The sequence below is a fragment of the Kwoniella dejecticola genome, chromosome 3, assembly GCF_000512565.2.
Source record: "Kwoniella dejecticola CBS 10117 chromosome 3, complete sequence".
Lineage (NCBI taxonomy): Eukaryota > Fungi > Basidiomycota > Tremellomycetes > Tremellales > Cryptococcaceae > Kwoniella > Kwoniella dejecticola.
The window spans coordinates 445,803-468,290 of NC_089303.1; the positions used below are offsets into that span (position 1 = coordinate 445,803).

At 48.2% G+C, this 22,488-nt stretch overlaps 6 protein-coding genes across 6 annotated transcripts; 3 read left to right on the plus strand and 3 right to left on the minus strand.

Annotated features, from left to right (window-relative positions):
• Positions 1-527: 527 nt before the first annotated feature.
• I303_102560 (uncharacterized protein) lies at positions 528-4,919 on the plus strand (the record flags this gene model as incomplete). Its single annotated transcript, XM_065968576.1, has 11 exons — positions 528-1,112; positions 1,179-1,297; positions 1,364-2,128; positions 2,215-2,339; positions 2,416-2,651; positions 2,708-3,789; positions 3,877-4,035; positions 4,110-4,227; positions 4,308-4,416; positions 4,480-4,724; positions 4,887-4,919. The coding sequence occupies 11 exons, from the start codon at positions 528-530 to the stop codon at positions 4,917-4,919; spliced, it is 3,576 nt and encodes a 1,191-aa protein (XP_065824648.1).
• Positions 4,920-6,235: 1,316 nt separating this feature from the next.
• On the plus strand, positions 6,236-9,327 carry I303_102561 (uncharacterized protein; the record flags this gene model as incomplete). The annotated part of the gene is made up of 11 exons (XM_018405915.2): positions 6,236-6,348; positions 6,485-6,627; positions 6,819-7,029; positions 7,196-7,328; positions 7,416-7,505; positions 7,581-7,629; positions 7,728-8,155; positions 8,243-8,402; positions 8,473-8,507; positions 8,590-8,667; positions 8,764-9,327. 11 exons carry the CDS (start codon positions 6,236-6,238, stop codon positions 9,325-9,327), a joined length of 2,004 nt encoding a protein of 667 aa, XP_018264409.2.
• Positions 9,328-9,949: 622 nt separating this feature from the next.
• On the minus strand, positions 9,950-12,314 carry I303_102562 (uncharacterized protein; the record flags this gene model as incomplete). Its single annotated transcript, XM_018405916.1, has 10 exons — positions 9,950-10,156; positions 10,288-10,527; positions 10,600-10,767; positions 10,866-11,012; positions 11,078-11,167; positions 11,235-11,336; positions 11,422-11,583; positions 11,636-11,685; positions 11,759-11,880; positions 11,953-12,314. The coding sequence occupies 10 exons, from the start codon at positions 12,312-12,314 to the stop codon at positions 9,950-9,952; spliced, it is 1,650 nt and encodes a 549-aa protein (XP_018264410.1).
• Positions 12,315-12,727: 413 nt separating this feature from the next.
• On the plus strand, positions 12,728-14,547 carry I303_102563 (uncharacterized protein; the record flags this gene model as incomplete). The annotated part of the gene is made up of 11 exons (XM_018405917.2): positions 12,728-12,761; positions 12,842-12,869; positions 12,925-13,011; positions 13,084-13,145; positions 13,228-13,424; positions 13,495-13,560; positions 13,622-13,726; positions 13,789-13,928; positions 13,992-14,105; positions 14,213-14,327; positions 14,431-14,547. 11 exons carry the CDS (start codon positions 12,728-12,730, stop codon positions 14,545-14,547), a joined length of 1,065 nt encoding a protein of 354 aa, XP_018264411.2.
• Positions 14,548-15,049: 502 nt separating this feature from the next.
• On the minus strand, positions 15,050-15,635 carry I303_102564 (uncharacterized protein; the record flags this gene model as incomplete). The annotated part of the gene is made up of 3 exons (XM_018405918.1): positions 15,050-15,149; positions 15,239-15,350; positions 15,458-15,635. The coding sequence occupies 3 exons, from the start codon at positions 15,633-15,635 to the stop codon at positions 15,050-15,052; spliced, it is 390 nt and encodes a 129-aa protein (XP_018264412.1).
• A 1,712-nt stretch (positions 15,636-17,347) lies between these two features.
• Positions 17,348-21,971, minus strand: I303_102565 (uncharacterized protein; the record flags this gene model as incomplete). Its single annotated transcript, XM_065968577.1, has 11 exons — positions 17,348-17,453; positions 17,591-18,329; positions 18,413-18,616; positions 18,683-18,707; positions 18,769-18,924; positions 19,012-19,239; positions 19,328-19,497; positions 19,577-19,619; positions 19,697-20,532; positions 20,651-20,889; positions 20,986-21,971. The coding sequence occupies 11 exons, from the start codon at positions 21,969-21,971 to the stop codon at positions 17,348-17,350; spliced, it is 3,732 nt and encodes a 1,243-aa protein (XP_065824649.1).
• Between the last annotated feature and the right edge of the window lie 517 nt (positions 21,972-22,488).

Here is a 22,488-nt window from a genome sequence, read left to right on the forward strand (position 1 = left end):
TCGATACTATTACGACTGATCTTGTACCATCACCCACCAAGAAGACACCTCTCGTCATCCATACACCTCGTATACTAGAGTCGTACCTCTCGACGATACTCTTCGGGTATAAGGGGTTTTTCCAACGATCCCATATCGTTATCACCCCCGCTCATCGGTATTTCCATTCCCATGATTACATATCATACCTCAGGGACACTCAAGAATATACATACATGTCTGTCAGCTGCTCAACCTAGACGAATCAGCAAGACATCCATTTCCTTACACCTCGATCAACGGCTTGGACTTTCACTTGATTGGTACTTTTGACAGGCAATGTGTGTGCTGCTCGATTGATCGGATCTTTGATAATTACAGTGAGTCAGACGAGACGATCAACTCCCAACGTGCCGTCTGTCGACGGACAAGACGATACAAGATGCTGATCTGCGCCTTAGGATCTACCTACGGCTCTGACCCCTTGCGTCACTCGACCGTTTTATACTTATCGTCCGCAATCCTGAAGACGTCGAACAAGAGCCAAGATGTCCCTGGTCCTACCGTTACCACAACATCATCCTCAACCTACTTCCCATTATTCTATGGTTCGATCCCGTTCATCGACCCCGCGTCCGACTACTCCTCTTTCTGCCCCGCCTACACCAGTGAACGCTACGCATCTCTTGCCCGCGGCCATGGAACGAGCCCGCTCCTCCGAGACTGTACTGGGTCACCCGCTTCCCCGTAAACCTATGATTGACTCATTGCCCGACACACGCGAAGGCAGGAAGAGGGATGTGAAAGATACCATACTGAAGGGGGAATGGGAGCACCTAGATTATCGGGCTCGGGACGGCAGTCAGAGCGATAGGAGCGATGCCTCCGTGCCTGATACGCCCCCTGAAGGGGAGAAGATGGATATCGATCAGGAAGAGCATGAAGAGATTGAGGGGCCAGCGCAGACCGTCATGCTTGGGGAAACGATCGTCTCGCCAGATCAAGAGGTCGCTGTTCACCTGCCTACACCGCCCGAGGAAGGGAAGCCATTCGTCTGGGGTATGCCCAAGTGGGGATATGAGGATGAGCGGTGTCAAGTGAGAGATGGCGTCAGGTTAATCAGCTCGTCAGAGGTAAGGGATACCCCCTCGTTTCGGGAGCACTAGGCTAACAAGGGGCTCAATGGAAATGTTCTGCAGCTATCACAACTTGTGGACAGGCATTCGATGATTGATACTCCAAGCTCAGTCATGTTTCCTTGGCTGCACGGTATAAGCGATGACGGACTGAAAGGCCGTGAAATGGCTGCTTTCTTCGGGTCAGTGATCATACGCACCCAACGCCTGAGGCCGCCCACGATCGCTGACAAGTCATTGTAATATAGTCATAGTCCGCCATTCGAGCCACCAGCATATCGAGGATTGTGTCTTCTATTTTGTCCGCCTCATCCTCTTGACGAACCAACACGGGCACGCCGACCGAAACCACAACGACTCGATACTGATAAAACGACTCAGCCCGCTGCTCAAGAGATGCCGCCTCCAAGGGAAAGGTCAGAAACCATGTCGACTTCTTCTGAATCATACCATTCTACAGGGACAACGGAAGGCACTTCGCCCTCTATCGGAGAACTATCTCCGCAATTCGATAAACCAGCGATCGCTGAGGATCCCCCTCTGGGGGGTAACGAGGATAATCAAGAGATGGATGTCGATGTGGCCATGCATCCAACTGATTCGAAACGGATATCACTCGCAGCTCACGCACAGGGAGTAGACGAACCGCATCATCCCTTGCCTTGTGTCAACACGGATAAGATCGGGAATACCGCCGCGGAAGAATCAGACCTATCCTCGTCCGCCTCTTCGGAAGGTTTCTCAGACGAAGATGATGATGAAGATAGCGGACCGACTTGTATACTTTTCAATGCCTTACACGTCACGGATTGCTTCGATCTACCTAAATTCCCGCGCCATGCTCAGCACAAGAAGAACAGTGCCAAACGAGCGAAATTCAGGAATGCAAGATTACCGCATACAATCAATCTCAGAAATTTGAACATTCAGCAGATCAAGTATTCGACTGTTTCTGATATTGTGCTTTACTCCAAGAACGGAGTAAGCACCGGGATCCTGGAGGTAGCCGAGCAGTAAGTCCTCATTTACATTCATTCTGTTCAATCTGAAAAGCCTCCAAGACTCAAGCGGAACTGATTTTCGGTCATCATGATGAAAGGATTGCCAAAGCTCAGCAGGACCTGTGGGAGGTGAGAATGCAAGAGTTCTATCAACATGTGGAAGGGCGAAATGAGGGAGAAGGCTCGACGGAGCCCGTCAAATATGGGGTCTGGGTTGTTGTTGGTGAGTCAGATTATACCTAAATTGTCGAATCAGCATCAGCGGATCGGCGAAAGCTGACTAGGCGGCTTCCCGATAGAACCCTTCACCAAGATTGAAAAAGAGCATCCTCACCTAGTCAACATAGACTCAAAGGGCAACGCATGCACCTCAGCGTGTCAGACTGACCTGTTTGAACGTGAAGCTAAGGAATCCAGAGCTATGACGAGGGCTTCCGAAGTTGTAGAAGGATTCTGGGTTGGAAACGATTGCGATGTGCCTGGTGGAGCCAATGATGGAGCGGGCGCCACCATCCCATTCGATCTCTGCGTAAGAGTGAGTTGAATCATGCTTTGTGAGGGAATAGTCTTGATTGATGAACTGTATGGTAGGCATCTGAATGCTCAGAAATGCCAAATACCGCACATCTAGCAAAAGCACATCAACACTTGCTCGATATAGACAAACGACGTCAACCTGTCGAAATCCAGACGTCCCATTCATGGATAGCGTCTCCAGCAACGATCGCTTTGCGGAATTTGTTGTCGTCAAGTCCATCAACGCCTACAACGTCTGACGTGCCTTCCAAACGAAATGCTTCGCCAGACCGTGGAGACGAAAGAAACACTCGATCTAGATCATCCGAAGAGAACGACAAGCACCTCGTTTCGCCAGACCATGAGTATGTCTCCTTGGAATGTTCGGGATCCTGCAGAACGATCACTGGTCAGATGAGGAACCTAGCCTACATGACCGATAAAGTGATCGAAGTCGTTCATTTCCTTCGGAGGTTAGTCGAAGGAAGACCTGTCGATCCGATATACGCTCCTTCGACCAAAACGAAATCGAGATCAAGGCCTTCTTCCTCGTCCTCGGCATCCCCCTCAGCTGCCACTAAAGGCATCAAGCGGAGGGTTTTGGTACATTGCCAAGATGGATACACCGAATCTTCGATCCTTGTTCTGAGCTATATCATGTCGAGCCTCTCATGTTCATTACCCGAAGCCTTCTTGCATCTTCAAATTAACTCTAAGAGGTCTTTCTTCCTTTATCCCTCGGACAAACCCCTGTTGAAGAAGATCGACGCGAAGTTGACTCAAGATAGAAGAGCAAAAGCACTCAAGTTGCTCAGTCATACCACACAGCCTCTGTCTTTGACTCCGACACCGACGACGCCATCAACTCCAGGTCCAACGCCTTCCGTCACCGCAACTGCTCCGCCCGATGAAAATACGACTGGGGTTTCCAAACGATGGAAGTCATGGTCTATCGGAATGTCCTTTGGCGGATCGAATGCTTCGACCAAAGAAGCACCTGCAAAAGCTGCGTCTACGGTAGAAGTCGCAAAAGAGATGTTAATTCAACAAGACAGTGGACCGGATGAAAGGTTGGAAAGTATGAAAGTGTGGTTTGAGGACAGACGGTTCGATGGGTTCCCAAGCAGGATACTGGATTTCCTGTACTTGGGCAATCTGTGAGTTGTTCTTTTCTGACCTCCCTTCTTGATTCTCATCCATTCGACAACAAGACGCTGATCTTCGTCTGGGACTTGCATTTGCAGGGAACATGCTGGAAACGCTGCTATGCTTGAGGCGCTGGGTATAACGCATGTGGTATCGGTAGGAGAAAGTCTTATCAACCCGAATGAGATGATGGACCCGTACCGCGGAGTCGAGGGAAATACCCTGGCGCAAGCTGCGAGTGAGGGCAAGGTGAACGTGTGAGTCTAGGTTTGAGCCTCTATTGATCAATTCAAAGAGGAGTGGGGTGCTGATGACATTCTCCTTGTCTCAGACTGGATCTCACCGATGTTCGAGATGATGGTAATGATCCTCTTCGGCCGGTCATTGCTCGAGCATGTGCTTGGATTGAAGCTGCCCGAAGAGAAGGAGGAATCGTTCTCGTCCATTGTGTGGGTGTCCCTTTTTCGAGATCGACCTTGACGTTGCTTGAGAATGAAATTTAGCTGATTGATTGGTAATAATGAAATAGCGAGTCGGTGTCAGTCGAAGTGCCAGTATCGTCATTGCGTACATGATGCAATTCGAAAGAATGGGTTTGATGGATGCGTACATGATGTGTCGAGCGAGAAGGCTGAATGGTGAGCGCGCCTTATGAAGTCAGTAAAGAGGAGAAAGTCCTGACGATTGGGGATCGTCAATAGTTCTGATCCAACCGAATTTACGATTCTTCCATGAATTATTCGGATGGGAAGTGGAATTGGCTCGACAAGAAGAAGAGATCCTCAATAAACGACTGGAAGAAGCTCAAAAATTAGGTGTGAGAGATGAACAAGCTCTGAACCTGATAATGGAAAATGGAGATCCATCGATATACCCTGATACCCCGCTCAAACATACTGGAAGAAGACGAATCATGTATTCTTGGCCTAGTTTCTGTCGAGACTTGGTATGTGTCTTTTCTGCTCGTCCCTTTTTGTCTCGCCCCTCGCGGTCTTCATCATCGATCGCATCTTCCTACCTTGGCTCTGCAGCGATTCCGTCTTCGTCTTCGCCGTAGACATCGATTTCGTTAAAGTCGATGCTGATCCGTGATTTGATCTGGTCGTAGCATTGTCTCAACAGACGATTCTTGTGTAACTAGGCACAAAACTCGTCATCGTCCCCCCTCAACATCCCATCATTTCGAATCGTACCCATCACCGTGGCCATGAATCTACTCAAAAATTGTACCAACGCCGGTGTACCGATATACTCACCAGAATTTGACCGTGTGCCTCTAAACTCAATTCACTGTACGATATCTCAGCGGGAAGGAATAGATGGAAGGGGTGGTATTGTACGTGTAACTTGATACCTTTTCCTTGTATACGAGTATATTGGTACATCTGGAAAATAAAAATGTGCTATACTGGTTGTCTTTCTGTCTTTCGATCTTTCTATGTCTACTCTAGTCTTACTCGTTGTCATCCGATTATTCGTATATGGTCGTTGTGTGTTATAGCTTTGTACCGTTGTCCGTTGATTTCAACCCGTGCTCAAAGTGATTTGTATTCGTAATTTGGTCTTGTCTGATTTGGTTCGGTCTGTACATGTACTTCTATGCATCAGAGCGTTCTCATCCATCAGTGCGATTATCATGTCAACACACCGTCCTGGCACTCGTAATATATGGATATGCATAGCCAAACATTGCGAGGCAAGGTGGTTGGCGGTGTGTACCCTGAATTACGTTGATTGTCTTACTTCACCGTACGAGTACCGTAAATGACTTTGTTGATCACGTGCGAGGGGGGTGTGGTGGGTCCATCGTATCGCCCGAAGAAGTAAGGTATTCTTGCGGTGATCATCAATTGGCCATTATGCCATCGCCCATCTCTTCCACAGCTGTTAGCTGCTAGTAAAATAGTACCGTAGTATCTCATCATAATCCAAGTCGTTAGACTATCGGATCGAATTATCTTTACTCGTAAGCGACACGGAAAGTACCTCCGAAATCCTTCGATCGCACACCGCGTACCGCACACCGCACACCGTCCAGTTCTCATCCTCATTTTCATTCGCATTTCGACTAAAGTTGGCTTGGCATCGGTCCATCGCGTTACGAGTCCCACTACGAAACGAAAGAAGTCTGAATTCGACTGCGACTCAGTCATTCAATCACCTTGGCATTATTGGCAAATGCAGTAGCTTTGGCATCGGCTTTAGCATCGACATTTGCACGAGTACCAGCAGTGTCATATAAGTAGAATTGGTCACTTACCCATCAACTTTAATCGAAGACAGCACCAGAGATAGCAGCGCCGATAGACGATTGGATCAAGCGAATTGCCATCTAATCTTTGGAATGGAGAGTCGACAAGTCTAATAGCAGGCGGCCAAGAAGAAATTTCGACAAGAAAAATTCATAGCACGCAGACGCAGACGCAGAGTACAAGCGCGAGAGTAGCGTGAACAACAATGTTTGAAGCCCTTTCGCTCAGGAGGGTGAAAGCTGGTCAGAAGTGGGAGCACGAGCAGAAAGGGAGAGGAGAGAAATTGACTTGGAGAAGATGTAGAGATCTGATATGGAGGTGAGTGACGAGCTGCGATTGATTGTCACTCGAGACGAGGCCATCGTCGTTCAAGATTCAAAGCGTCTTTGATGTTGCGGATGGTCGGTAAGAAAAATGCTGATCATTGTCATTGATTCGTTTGGATCCATCGCAGACACATGCATTTCGTCGGACCGGGCTTAGTGTCCAGTGTGGCCTATATAGATCCTGGAAATTGGGCGACTGACTTGGAAGCGGGAGCAACGTATGGGTATAAGCTGTTATTTATTGTTCTCTTAGCTGGTCTGGCTGCTGTCGGTGAGTAGGATTACGCGGTCCCTTCTCATCTTTGAATGAGTTTCGGCTGCTTCAACTTCACTTCACCTCACTTTACTTCAACACCCTACTCTTCCACCATACACACTGTCTCTTAGGGCAATGTATCAATATTCGATTCCCGTCATCGCGATGTATGATGCGAAACTAATCTATGATCGCCCCAATCGTAGTCCTCCAGCTCCTCTCCGTCCGCTTGGGAGCTATAACCTCGCATTCACTCCCTCAAGAAACGCGACTACTGTTCCTTCGACTCCAAGCGAAGTATCCCAAATACCGAATACCCCTCAAGATCTGCTTGTACACCCTCTATGCGCTGGCGGAGATCGCTATTATCGGGACTGATCTAGCGGAATTACTGGGTAGTGCGATTGCCTTGCACCTGTGAGCATAGTCAGACTTCCTGCTTCTTTTCATCTTGCACGTGTCCATCTCCCTTCAAATCGATTCTGCGGCAATACAGATCGACTACCCACAATAGTCCCCATTCGAGTTCAAGGTGTTCTGTATCGAATTCAGCTGACAGATATGGCTATTTTTCTCATCTCAGGCTCTTCCCGAAACTACCCCTTTTCGCGGGAGTGCTCATAACAGCAGTCGACGTGATGATCGTGCTGGTTTTCTTCCGGTCTAATTCGGGGAGGCAGGGGATGTTGTTCTTCGAAATTGTCATTGTGTCTCTGGTAAGTCAAATATTGCTGCTCTTTCCCCTCTCTCGTCTTGACCGACCGTAGAAGCCAACACGCGCTGACAAACTATGTCACAACCAGGTCTTGGCTGTGTTTGTCAGTTTCATGATCTTGCTGAAATTGACAAGCCCAGTATGGGAAGATGTTTTCTTCGGCCTTGTCCCTTCGAGCGTATGTGTAATCCATTTTTTGCTACCTCAACACCCCGACGAAATAAGCTGAGTAGATCTGATTTGTGGTTTGCAGACACTCGTCAAACCTGGTGCATTGTACATCGGTGTCGGTATTATAGGTGGTGAGTCACCGATTCCTTCTCTTCGTATCGTTGATTCTCACGCAAATAAGAACAAAAAGGAGGAAGTCGTTGCTCAATGACTCATATCTATCCTGCAGCCACCGTCATGCCTCACGCCTTGTTCCTTGGATCATCGCTCGCATCAGTAGACCGGCTTAACATGCTTCCTATCGAGCCTTCTCCAGCAAAGAAACCCTTATCAGCAAGCTTGCCGTCGCTCAATCCATTCAGGCGGAGAAAGGCATTCAAGCGATCAGATTCGGATCTACCCACTTCTTCGTCTGCTCCTGAAGCTCAATCAGTGCACTCGTATCCCCCTCTAGCAGCTACATCGTCGAGAACAAGCGCGATCCGCCAGGCAAGCACGCCTACACCGTCCTTAGGCGGAAACAAGGATATACCTATGGAATATGAGGAAGGCAGTAAAGAGGAGATCGAGTATATGCAGAGAGTCAAAGAGTATGAGATGCAAGTGAGGAAGTTTGATCGGATCAAATGGGTCGATGTGCATCTGTTGCATGCTACGGTGGGTCTCTAAGCACTATCATATCATTTGAATTCACCTCGGCGGCGAAAAGCTGAGGATCTATGGCTCACTCCATCGTTTGAATAGATCGACACCGCTTTATCTCTTCTAGGTTTCGCGCTTACTATCAACTCGTCCATCCTGACCCTCGCCGGAGCGGCCTTTTACTACGGGCCAAACGATGCTGATGCGGACGATGCGGATTTGTTCGGAGCATACGCCTTGATAAGAAGCTACATAGGGCATGGTGAGCCATTTGACATCTTCATATCCCTTGACATAGTGCGCGAAGCTGAGCTGTTGTCCACCCATTCTAGCCGCTGCTATAATCTTCGCCTTGGCTTTACTTTGTGTGAGTATTGCGCCATCCACTTAATGACTACTGTTTGTATTTCGAGCTGACGAAGACCTTTCATGCGGTTCTCAATATGTAGGCAGGTCAAAGTGCTTCGATCACAGCGACTTTGGCAGGTCAAGTCGTTTCTGAGGGCTTCATCAACTGGAAGACATCTGTGAGTTCGAGTTACACTGGTATTTTTTATATATATGGAACACAAACAAAGTTTGTACAAGGATGTCTTGCTAACTCACTTGACTGGTGATCTTAGCCATTGGTCCGAAGACTGATAACCCGTCTGATCGGTGTCATTCCAGCCGCCATCGTCGCTTCCGCAGTCGGACCATCCGGTTTGAACACGATGCTGGTCGCTTCTCAAGTACTACTTTCGATCGTCCTTCCGACGGTTATCTTCCCGCTGGTGTACCTTTGTTCAAGGGAGGAAATCATGACTGTCCAAGGACCGGAGATCGATCATGACCACGTTCACGTCCAAGATCATGCCAACACACCTCCTGGCGGCAACAGCAATGGCAACAGTAATGGCGAGATTCAACTGGATGACTTGTCAAATGACCCGACAACAAGTTCAAGCCCAAGACAAGAATCCCCATCTTCATCCTCATCGGCCGCGAATGATCTTCAAATACAAGCTCAATCACTCTCGCAGCCGCAGTCTGCTCAAGCAGAACAAATTGAACAAGGACAAAAATCACGAAGATCCAAATCGTATGTATCGCCTAAGTGGGTTACGGTCCTTGGATACGCCTTGTTCGGGGTGGTCGTACTGGCGAACGCGTACGTGATCGTTCAGCTCTGTCTGGGCAATGGATAGATAGGTGCTGTAGCTGTAGCTTTTTCTGGTGAGTTAAGGACAGTTTTTGGGTTTCTCTGTTGAGCGTCACAACGATCCGATGTACGATTGCATTTCTGAGTCAGCCGGATTTACTCGATAGGAATTATCGATCTTACTGTACAGTACATGGTACATGGTGTCTTATAGCCCCTTACATGTATAATATTGTGCACTGTGCACTGTGCATTGTGCATTGTAACATGCTTGAAGCCCATGCAGCGAGAATAGTCGCAGGTCGTAGTTTGCAGCGCCTTCAGTGCTGTCACCGGGCAGGCTGTAGAAGACCCGATCGCATTCATGTCCATTGTCCATCCACTGACCTTTGATCATTACTGTAGTCTGTCCTGGATCTTGGAGTTTGGATTTCGGATGTTGATGATATGTATACATGAATACCTATATATACAGGTCGACTTGAATGATAATAGCCTCTTTACTGACATACTAATCTATATACAACTCCTCTTGCGCCATATCACTGGCACGCGCGATCAAGTCTGACTTGATACTGTTTGCTTTCGTGATTGACTCATGACTGTGACCCATATTTCCCATCTCTCAAAGTCTGAAATTATAAGTAAGGCGAGGAAGCCACTAGCCACTAGAATCCCATATCTCCCAAATTACCACCTACACCTCTAACACCACTTCCCCCATGCCTGCTTCCGCTTCCTCCTGCTGCAATACCTCTACCGCTACCAATAGAGCCCACACCATACTCTTCAGCAGCCATCATTTGGTCGAAATCGTCCATTCTGGAATTTGATCCTTTTCCTTTACTTCCAGACATCTCAAGGATGTTCGCTTGCTACAAGACACATAATGTTGACGCGATTATCAACCGTACATCAGTATCATTGTGTCGGGAATTTGAATTGGGAGCGGAATGCGAAACGAGACAGTCTAAATGTTTTAGGATGTCATGGCTGACTAACTCACCTTCTTGAGATACTCTGTGCTTATTCCCAACCTTTTACTCATCTCACTCAGCTCTTTCTCCAATCGGGAAGCCACGAGTTGCAATTGAATTAATTTATCGGTGCTGGCAGTAGCGCCCGTTTGAGACTGAGACTGAGTCTGAGTTTGAAGGGTTGCAGGACTGTCTTCGCGGAATGTGACAATCGAAGTTGCCGGTGTGGTGCCAGCGTTGATTATGGCATTAAGACTTCCAGAGGTGATCTGTCCGAAGCAAACGGCTAAATCAGCAAACAGCCAACATTGGATGGTGCTCAGATGCAGATGACAACGCACCATCTCGCCTAAGATCGCTGTAACGGTCTCAACGGTCTCTTTCCCATCAGGCCCCACTCGCGCAACGAGATCGTTAATTGTCATTCTCGAGTATATCTCTCTGAGCTGTAAGATCCTTCGTTTGGTTATGCTCTTCAATACCTGATCGACTAGACTTTTATTGCAATCCTGTCCTCCCGGTACCGGTTTGGTCAGCTTAAACCGTTCTTCCTCTCCTGATGACTGATAAGGTTGACATGAAGTAAAGAAGCAAAAATAAAGCTCACATTGGCAAATTCAGGCTTTGCAGCAATGTCTCTCACGACATTCCATCTGCACGCTTCGTACTCCTTAGCCAGGTCGATATATGCCCCAGCGTTTTTATCGATCATTCGAGTAACTGTACTTGCGGTATAACGGGGAAAATGTATTCGCTGAGATGAACTTAGATCAGTATACGCCTTCATCTAAAACAGGATGGGACAGTGCTCAGACATACTTTGCCAGTATCGAGAAGTTGACATAAGATCGCTCGTTTTGCGCAGGCCAGCTGAATCGCAGATGCGGTAGTCGTTGGGAGGGATACAGCCTACACAACATGTCGGCTCAGCTTCCTTCCAGTTCGAGTAGGGGACGAACGGCTAGGATATACGCACTGTAGCGAAATTCTGAGCGGCTTGGCCATACTCTTTTAAAGCGGATAAGATCAAGCCGGCATGATGATAGTAAGTGAGGATGTCAAGGTAGGTTGGTCCGGCCTACAAGTATCAGAGTTGTTTCACTCCGTCAGCTTGCGTAAAAGGAGGAAAAGAACGGTGTATGCGATATGATAAGAGAGCTTACCGATCTGACATGAAGGAATACCTGATCCAGGACCAGTTGTCCAGCTTGGAAATCCCTAGCAAGCAAGCATGCCTCGAGGTATGCAGGGTATATACCTGAGAAGTGGCCCGATGTACAAGATTTCTGTATCAGGACTTGGAGTGGTGATATGATGGCTTGGACCTGTTTGCATAAAAGTAAGCTAATAGTAGGCGTACTGGAGGTGGCAGCTTACCTTGTTCAAATGCTGTGACAATCGAAGTAATCCCCAAGCTAGCTGAGCGGCTACACATCGCACGATAGAATTAGCTCATCTCCAGATCTTCACAGTAGCGCAGGGACGGGAGGGGCAGCTCACCTCGCTGTGGGACCATGTAGAATTGGCGAGAGTCCCCCAGGTTGCAAAGCTTGATTGCAAAGTTGAACAAGTCTGCCTTGTACGTCCCTGGCAGGTGCTTGTACACATTCAACCTTGCTGATCTGTATGTGTTCCATACATGTCAGCTATGTCTGGTCGAGAGGCTTGGCTCAGCTGATGTGATAGCCACTCACACGATATAAGTCAATCCAGCAGTGACATTGGGTATTTGGACTTCCTCGATCCCATATAACCTATCGTCCTGCCCGCAACACAAGAGTTGTTCGCCGTACTCTTTCGTCTCCTTCGCTTTGAGCTTAGGCATGCTGTTCTCGTGCACCTTGCCATTTGCTATGTCTTGTAGACTAGGGACGACGATGTCACTGACATACTGGAGTGACTCGCTGCTGAAGATGAGGTTGAGTATTTCCTCGGCAGATCGGGGTAAGGCTTGAGGTGCTCGATGGGAAGGAGGTGCGAGAGCCGCATGAGCCGCTTGACCCGGAGGAGCTGCTGAGGAGGAGCTACTGGCGGAAGTCTGGTCCGAGGGCACCATCGTGGCTCAGCCTGTAAGAGATGAGTGCTGAAGAAAGACTGTGTGGGCAGAAGATCGAGTATTGACAAGATGTAGGTAAGGAATTCAAAGCTTGGTGCATCATCCATCATCCTATGCTCGGTCAACGTTGCGCTGATTCAGGTGGAGGCGTGTTGCAGCTCATTAAATGAGACGCATGAATAACTTCTTCTTCTCCTAATGGTGTTCCGGTTTAGTCGGAGTTGATTAGCCGGGTATTGGCACTAGAAGCATATGCCGAGCGAAGGAGAGCATGTCCACTTCCCACTTTCATCCACCATGCTATATAACATGAGTGGGTCATATGAGCATCCCTTTCTCCCCCACTGATATCCCACCGAATACTACGACTTGCCATACCAACATCACCTTGCCTACTTCACTCAACTGACACAATGTCAACAATATCGACCCCAATAACCGAGTTATGTGAGTCAACTCCCCCTCTGTCTAAACGCAGCTCATCATGCGGATCGATCGAGGCTAATGATTATCGCCTCTCTTTGCAGTCGGCATACAGCATCCTATTCTGCTTGCGTAAGCTATCGTGCACCATACAATCTGAGGAACGATAGCTGACATCGGGGTGTAGAGGGATGAACGTAGCTGCCGGTCCAGAATTAGCAGCTGCCGTCTCTAATGCCGGAGGACTGGGTGTTATAGGTGGTCTGGGCTATACGTGAGGACGATCACTCCGCAATCGATCAAGATGTGCATCAGCTGATCAAAAACTCGCTTGCGCGCGCTCCAGCCCAAAACATCTTAGGGGTATCATCAAGGAGTTGAAGGAATCTCTAGACAAACCCGATTTACGTATGTTCCAGTTTCCACTTTGGTTTCCGCTATAATGCATAATGAAATGAATATACTGACCACCTGCTGAACCGATATACAGCTTTCGGCGTGGATCTTCTTATTCCTTCCACAGCAGCGACTGCCCGAGCAACGAATTACGATTACACAAAGGGTAAACTGGACGAGCTGATCAATGTGATCATCGAGGAAAAAGCGAAATTATTCGTTTGCGCTGTGGGTGTACCGCCCAAAGAGGTTGTCGAGAAATTACACAAAGCTGGTATATTGGTCATGAACGTGAGCTGGCTCATTGCAATCTGCCTCCGCAAAAAGAAGAGAAGAGACACAGCTGATACTGTTTGATCAGATGGTCGGAGCGCCCAAGCATGTCACGAAGGCCATTGATGTCGGCGTCGATCTGATTTGTGCTCAGGTAAGTTGCGTTATTCGGAACTACTTCAAAGGCCTTGACAGCTTACACGACTCCGTCACAGGGTGGTGAAGGTGGTGGTCATACCGGAACAACAGCTACTTCCATCCTGATCCCTGCATGCGTGGATCTGTGCAAGGGCAAAACATCCCCTTTGACAGGTCAACCCGTAAGCAATCTCATCGCTCGCCCTCACGTTCTCTGGATTGATTAAGCTGATTATCTACGCAGGTCCACGTGATTGCTGCCGGCGGTATATACGATGGACGAGGCTTGGCAGCTTCACTCATGCTTGGTGCACAAGGTGTATGGGTCGGTACAAGATTTGTGGCTTCTACAGAGGCTGCTGCGCCCAAGAAGCACAAAGAATTGTAAGTTTAGTTTTCTTGGTTGCAAATGGAAGCTGACTGAGGTGCAATGTGTTGGGCGGACAGAATCTTATCGGCCGATCACGGCGACGCGAATACCACCTTGATTTACTCTGGCCGACCCTTGAGAGTCAGACAGACCGACTATGTCAAATCATGGAACAAACGACAGGACGAGGTGTGAGTGGTCAAGATTTATTGGTTCTGAACCCCGCTGCCTCCATTGAAGATAGCGTCAGACATATATCCCGTGGCGTTGCTGATACTTTGCTTTGTTGCGGATGTAGATTGAGCCTGACGAAACAAGGTAAAATCCCACATGATGTCGAGCTGGAGAAACACCCAGAAAAATCGATCGAAGGTAAGATGTGGTTAATGGGAGATGTTAGTGCTCTGATCAAGGTAAGTCGTCAAGGGTGCTATCTTACCCAGCATCCAGGCTGTGACCATGGATGGTTTCTACCGTGAATATGCTTGACAGCCGAAGCTGATTTTGCGGTCATAGGATATCAAACCCGCCAAACAAATCATCGACGATATGGTCAAAGAGGCCAAAGAGCAAATCGAGGTTGGGTACAAATTTACTCAGGGTCAAGGTAATGCAGCAAGGGCGAAGTTGTAATTTTTCTCGATATCTATTTGTATTTCCGAAGGAAATGTAAAGGGAAAGTTCGGTACGGATAAGGTGGATATCAATTGGGTTATTCTTGTATCGTATGGCTGGCGACGAATGTATTATTTCCACTCAGGAAGGAAACCACGAACTGAATGGCATCTATACATGAGGTACTAACTAGAAATACATATTCCGGAATTGTCTCGGCAAGAAGAAAGGAAAGAAGGATGCACTATAGCTACAGGATTTGAGGTGATTTTACACAGTGTATTTCGACTAATGGAAACATATGACTTGGCAGGGAAATCTATAGACAAGTTATTGTCAGGCAGGGAGGGGAATTGGATGGGATGTGTGGTGTGGTGTGTACGAGCTTGGTAGTGTGAGGCCATTCAATCGGGCTGCTTGGGCTGCTTGGGCTGCTTGGGCTGCTTGGGCTGCTTGGGCTGCTTGGAGTGATCAAGGATATGGGTCAGGTCCAAGTGGATAATCGCCGAGGGTAATGATTTTACTGCATCTTGAGGTTGTTCTCACTTGCAAGCGATGATGAGCTGTTCGATGAAAGAGCAGATCCGTTGGACGAAGTGGACGATTTTCTTTTGTTTGATCTGTGTTGTGGAGCAAAGGAAGAATCAGCTTCACACTCCTTCATTGAAGCATAACAACATTCATTAGATACAAATCCGTTCCGACTCACTCAATGTTGGTTTCCCATAATTGCTGGGTCCACTTGTACAGCCCGTTAGAGTATTTCCTCCTTTCTCGCGAGATCTTCTGTTCGGGCTTGTTGTGGATGTTGAGGATGGCAGCTGAGAGTGACAATGGTCAGTATACAGACTGAATACATACATACACCTGCGGCGGGACGGGTGGTCTCTGACGTGTAGAGTCGACTCATCGAAGATAGTGAACTCACCCTCTACATCCAGTTCCTTGTGCATCAATTGAGGCGAGGTCGCTGGAGAACTGCTGAAAACCGGTTGATGTTCTTCCCGAGGAGTATGAGGCATATCACTGGGATTGTTGTTGTTGTTGGTGTTGTTGTTGTTTGTTGCTTGTGGTTGGGGTTGAGCAGAAGTCAAATGAGTGGTCATTTTGCTTGATTTATCGTTTCGCTGTCACTTCGTTCGTAGGACTGAATCAAATCGTGGACTTCGACTAGATAGTGAGGGATGCTAAGAGACTGTTGTCGTCGTCGTTGTTGATGTTTTCTCGCTCGTACTGATCTGTACTCTTATTCCTGAAACTGTTACTGTATAACAGTCTTGGAGCTTTTGTATAAATGTATTATCGTATCATGAACCAGACAGAATACTCGTTGCTTCACCCAATTCATGCTCATCCTATATACCTACCATCTGCACCGAATACGACATATCCACCATAGATACTGAAAACTGGTCAAAAGACCTAAAAGATAGAAGGCCCAACCGCACCGACGCACCACAGTACAGAATAACAGACCAATCGTCATAATGATCTCACCGGGTCCTTTCCCTTTCCCTTCCCCCTTCCTTTCAGGACTTTCAGGGGTTTCCCAAAAAACCTAAAAAGGTTATCTGGTGGCTTTTTAGTCAGTTCCCTAAACCCCTGCTTTGATCCTTTGATTTCTCGACTGACAAATTATCGCCCAAGCTCCGCTCGGAAGGTTTCTGCATGTTCATGCCTTCTGAAGGCCTACGCGCTACCCTCAACACAGGATGACACACAACAAAGGAGATGCACACTGCAAGATCGCGAAATAGCGAAAAAAAAGCTAGTCACCAAACGCAAAGAAAAAAAAAAGATAATACACCTAGACGTCAGATGATATCATACCCTCCTTCTGACCTGTTCCCTCTTATCTCCCCGTGCTTCGTGCCGATCCCATCCTACAATCTCTGGACTGAGACCACAGCTTTTTCTCCGAGTCATCATTGTATTGCTTTTAGTCTGGAATCATACGAGCCTAATGGGGTTTTTCGATATGATTCTCACTCTAGTCGTCGTCACTCGTCACTCGTCATTCGTCAAGCGTCATGGCAGTGTTATCGTGTGAGGGACGGTCGATAGCATACTGGTCCTGTAAGGCTCCACCGGCCCAACAATTCCAGCCTTTAGGGGAAGGATCTTAGCGCTGGAATCGTGCCCTGATATCATATCATGATATCACAGGTGCCCTGCTCAAAAGGGCTAGGACCAGGGTGAAAAAATCTAATCATGCGCATGTGCATGTGCATGTGACTCGGTTACTTGTGCGCTTGCACGGTATATAATTGACCAGCTGCAGTAGTAGTGATAAAATGACAAAAGGTCGCTCCACCCGCAACCCAGACCAAAGAAATGGGCCTGAGCTTGATTCTATTCAGAGCGTGTCATCATGACGCAGCACTCCTTGAACCCCTCGAAACCCTTGAAATTGGAACCTTTAAACCCCTACTAAGGCCCGAGACTTGCCCTGAGTGATCGGCGTTGCGGTGACTTCCACAAGTTTACTCGACAAGCACATATGAAAGTGCAAGACGAAGTGGGTTTTGTCTTTCAGCCGTACTCTAACATAGCTAAGGCAATGCTGACCACTTGGCGGGTAGGATAATTGTATTAATCCCAGATCCGAAGCCAGAAGTTCGGGATATTTTGATATACAAGGAACCAGAGTTGCATTATACAGCCGTACAGCCAGTAAACGTACATGAGCAAAGATACAATTTAACTTGATACAGGTAAGCGAATATGAAGTCAAGCGGACAAGCCCATCAATTCGACAGGATCCCAATGGAACAGCCATACAGCCTAAGACTCGCAATAGTACTCTTCCTTCCATCCCTCACATACTATGTTCCACATCCATAGGCAAGGGAGCTTGATCCGTGAATATACTTCCATAATCGAACGAGCCCTCTTCCATGAGACTCAGGATCGTCGCTGCGGATCTGTCGGATGGAGCGGAGTCAAACATCTCCAGTCAGTTTCGCGATCTTTCCCCCGACACCAAAGACCGTGTCCAAAAGCAGGAAAAGGAAGTTGAAATCAATGAAATGAAGAGAATGAATGGGATAGAGATACGCACAATCCTCCATTCGCATTATTCCCCTTCAGACCATCCGACACACTATCCATACCTTCCGTAGCCAACGCCTCACCGCCATATCCCATCCCATTCAAGCCATAATCAAAGCTAATCTGGCCTTGTCCATTATTCCCATTATTATTGTTATTGTTATTACCAGTATTGTTCATGTGGAATCCAGTATTATCATACGTCCCACTTCCAGTGTTGGAGGTGTTCTGATTCTGATGATCGTAAGTTGAATTCCCACTTAACATGATATTCCCATGAGTTGGCGTGAGAGTCTCGAATCTATCGTAAGGTGCCGAAGGTTCACCAAGTCCCATTCCGCCAGACCCAGAGGCGCCAGTCATTCCAGGTATACCGGCTGACGAGAAATCATTCGTACTATTGTTATTGTTATTATTCGAACCCGCATAAAGGTTATTGTTGCTATTGGTGTTAGACGTTGTGCCCGCTTCGATAGCCGACATGTCAAAGTACGCCGAAGTATTGAACAAGGCATCTAAATCGTTAGAAAGGGCGTCGGACGGATTCGTACCCAATTGACCGGGCAAGGAAGTTGTCGAAGCATTGGTGTTGGCGTTGGCGTTGAAATCCATCATTCCTGTCCCGGGAGAATCGGCGTAGATGTCATTCTGTGACAATGAGATTCGTTTCGGCACGGGTCGCAGCCATGCAGGCGATGGTCGGGAGGTGGAATCAGGTACTCTGGGTGAATTGACCGGGATATTGCAGACTACAGAGTCAGAAGGTTTATCGTCAGCCATGTAAAATCCAAGCAGAAGAGGCATTTATTCAGAGATTGGTGGATCGACTCACTTCGACAGAACTCATCGATGATATCTGCTGATCTCAATCCACACAAATACCTTCCGCTAAACCGTCTCAGTAAACCAACGCACGATCGAAGGCCCTCGATTGAAGGCGCAATGATAGGCCTGAAGTCTGCATCTCGACAGTTCAAGATGACCGCTACTAGAGTGCGTCCCGCTTGAGCAAGCTGGTGGATTACATGTACTCCATCTACGCCAGCTTGACATCAGCATTTTGGTCCAACAGTATGTTTTGGCTTAGTCCGGTGAAACTCACAGTATGTCATCATTCCTCGCTGAGACTATTTTCCGGATTGAATCAGCTTTGATACGCCACGATGATACAAACAGGGTTCACCTCACGATGTGGACATGATCAGCAATGATGGTCAGAGCGCACTGCATAGCTTTCCTACACAGATCCAGATGTCTCGCTCGTTCTTCTTGGGTAGATGCTGGCATAGCCACGAAGCCCGAGAATCGATGTCGGTAGATGATCATCTTGACGAGATGCTCGAGCTGACGATCGGGTCAGCATTGTCATCAGTATTCCATCTCACTCGCGCCGGGAGGGGCAAATGATCTGCTTTGACATAGGTGACTCACGCAGTGTAACCTCTCTGCCTGTGTGATACGGATCGGATCCCTACTAGCAGCAGTCTCGCTATCATAATGCCAATATTTAGGCAAGATCTTCGACCATTCTTCCAATAATCCTAATTCATCCTGTAGACTTTCGTTCTGCGGAGATCGTCGGGCGATGGTGTTCGCGGCTTTTGCGAGGAAAGGGGAGGTAGGGAAAGATGATGGTCTAGTGGCTGAATCGATTACTCCCTATCAAGAACGGTACCGTCAATCAGCCATCCTGTGCATCTTACCCTGGCGAAACGAATCGATTCCCGAGAGAGCGTTGATGACTCACCTCCAAGATCACATGTAATCGTATCGCGGCTACGAAAGCACACATCCTAGACTGTGAATCTATGCTCTCATCTTTGATGCCTTCCGCAGTCAAATTCTCGTCGTCCACGATCAAGGGTTCCGTCACGTCACAATCTCGCAGATGAATGATAGGCGGTCTACCAAATAGAGCTATATCGAAGGCCATAACATGATCAGTCATATCCTATCTCATTTCGTGACCAGAGAAGCCTGGTGAATGAAGGCTTACCTGCAGATTGTTTATCCCAAGAATATATCGACCAGAACGTACGCTGTTGAACCATTTACCTGTCAGCTTCTCCCTTCGACGATACAAAGACAAAGCCGGACATATGGACGATGCACTCACCTTCCGCGTTTCTTTTTCAACCGCATCAAAATGATCATACCCATCGACACTCCTATGCAACCCGCCATCCAGACAAAGCGTTATACTCTCCGCTTGGAGCGCAAACGCTTTACTCAAATTACCCAGTCCAAACGCATATATCGCCGCGAGGAAAGCCGCCTGGATCGAATACAGCGTCGGCCGGTCCGCAGACGGTAGATCTCGCAGTCGCTTGAAGAGTTCAAAGTATTGTTTTCCCGCTGTTGACGGGTCATTCGGGTTCGCTCGTACTCGAGGATCGTCGACGTGTCTCGAAGAGAGCGTACACACGGCCACAATGAAACATGTGAATCCTGGCTCTCCCCATTGTTGCGGGTTCGCATAGTCCGCCAAAAAGCTCGGGACGTGTAAGAACGGCCAAAGTAGATGAGATGTCGAGAGGTAACACCTGACCAAGGTATCCATCAGGTCGGGGGGTATGACGCCTGTTATGACTTTCCAAGATGCCTCGGGGTTGAGGGTTTGATGAGGACGGGGTGTTCTGTCGGGGAAGAAACGCTCTTTCCTCCGTCCCATCGGAGACGCATTCCGACCGCCTAGTCCCATAGACGAAGATCGGCCTTTAGCGGGAACGGAGGACGATCGAACGGCGGACGAGCCGATGGCTGTGGAGGCTGAGCTGACCCGCCGAGGAACAGTGGGCGCAGCGTTGGCGGGGGAGGTGGATAAGTTGGAGTTGGACTGAGCTGGCGAGACAAGTACTTCTGGAAGGGTCTCATGACTTGTCTGTTCAGCATTGTCCTTTTGAGCATTGGCAGCTGTGAGAAGGTGTAATAATGGGAATCCGGAAGTAGCACCTGTAGTGGGGAATTTGTGCAACGTGATGAGTCAGTGCCAATCGGAATGGAATGGACTGAGATGGATCAGGACAGCCCGAACACGCCCGAAAGCGCAGCGCAAAAGAAGTCGACTCACCTTGCCATTTTGCCTGGCCAATCTCATCCTCATAGAAAAAGCTCATTCCCTCCATCCGTTTAGCTAATTCGTCCATTCCTCTCTCTTCTCTCCGTTTACTCTTCAACGACGGACCAGCTCCGATTCCTGCTAGCCAATTACTCAATGCACCTCCTTCACCACTCGACGAGCTGTTATTATTACTACTATTATTGTTATTATTATTCTGCGAGTTCCAATCCGGTAACAACGTCGAATTGCTCCCATTCGAATTGTTGTGATTACTACTTCCATAATTATTCAGACCATTCATATTCTGGGCGGTGGTTCCAGGTGTAGACGATGAGCCGGATAACGGGATATTCCAATTGAGATCTGCCAAAAGGTCGTTCGTCGATATACTTCCTCCGAACGGGTTCGAAGTAGATCCGGATGCCCCTAAGAAGCTATTAATATTGGTATTTGACATGGACGCCGATGCCGATGAAGAATTGTTCGTTCTGGCTAGAGCTTCCACGGCGACGCTGACTCCTACGCCTTCTCCACCTTCTTTGATCCCCACTCCCGTCCCGCTTCCTAGACGCGCATCTAAGGTGGATAAGAACGCATTATGCACATTCGGCGGAACATCTCGAAGCATACTTTCCAGCGCGGCCAGTCTAGCCTCCAAATTACCCTCTCCGCCAGACGTGAGGCTCGCCAGCGTGGTTCTCAAGGGCGAATGCGGGCGCTTGACTCCTCCTGAAGAGGATGGGGGGTGATCCTTTGAAGATGAAGATGCGGAAGGGTCTTTCTTGGGCTTGACGGTTCGGCGAGAGGGTGTTTCAAATGTGCATTGATTACCTGATTGTTGGCATGGAGTACATGGGTGTTGGGTATCGCACCTGATTTTTCGGCGTCGACATCGGTCGCATGCGTGAGCAAGACGAAGACGAGGTCGTTTGGCCGATTCACTCCCGTCTGTCATCTCGCTGTCCATCAGATCATTCTGGAATTGCTGAGCTAGGCTGCTTCCTGTTCCCGAAGGTCCTTGAGTAGTCGAGTTGGCGGTGTTTGATGCTGAAGACGTTGTGGGATCAGGTAATGAGGTTTCATTGGGAGATGAGGACGATCCTCTCCTCTCTGCATCGGAATGCGATTGCGCATTCATAGATGTGTCTGCGTCAGCTGCGCCGGCAGGGGTGGGTGAGCCACCAATGACATTTGGCTTGATGTCTGTTGAACGATTGTTGATCGATGAGGTGGATGCGGATTTAGTTGGACTGGTAGACTGTTGAGGGGACCCTCCTGGTCCTCCTGAACCTTGTCCTGGGGAAGATTGTTGAAGTAAAGTACTATCCATCTTGATGTCGTCTGCACACCTTGCCGAACGATTGTTTACTATTGCATTGGATCGCCGGGGGTCGATGTCTCAATTTCTACAGCTTGACTTGTTGTTAGGATGCTATGACGGGGTATTGATGATGGTCGTGTGAGATAAGATTTGAACCCACCTTGGCGTCAGATCGCTTTCAAGTCTTGGAAAGACGGTTGAAATGGATTACGGTATCATTTTGTACCGTTGTCAGTCACTCTTTGCTCTACGGCGATGATTCCCGCTTTGATCGAAACGATGATAGCGAGTGAACACAAAGTTAAATCGCCCCCCTCCTTTGGGGTTACACCTGTTGCGCCCTGTTCCTGTTAAACCCGCGCACTGAATACGGGGCAACAAACAGAAAGAGGTATCCACTTGAGCGTAGGAGGTCTATTTCTTCTCTTCAGGTGGTATATGCTCTCATAGATGCATAGATCACGATGTTTCACCATATATTCATCTTAGCCTTCTTCCTCAAGGGCGCTCGCCAGCTCCTAAATGT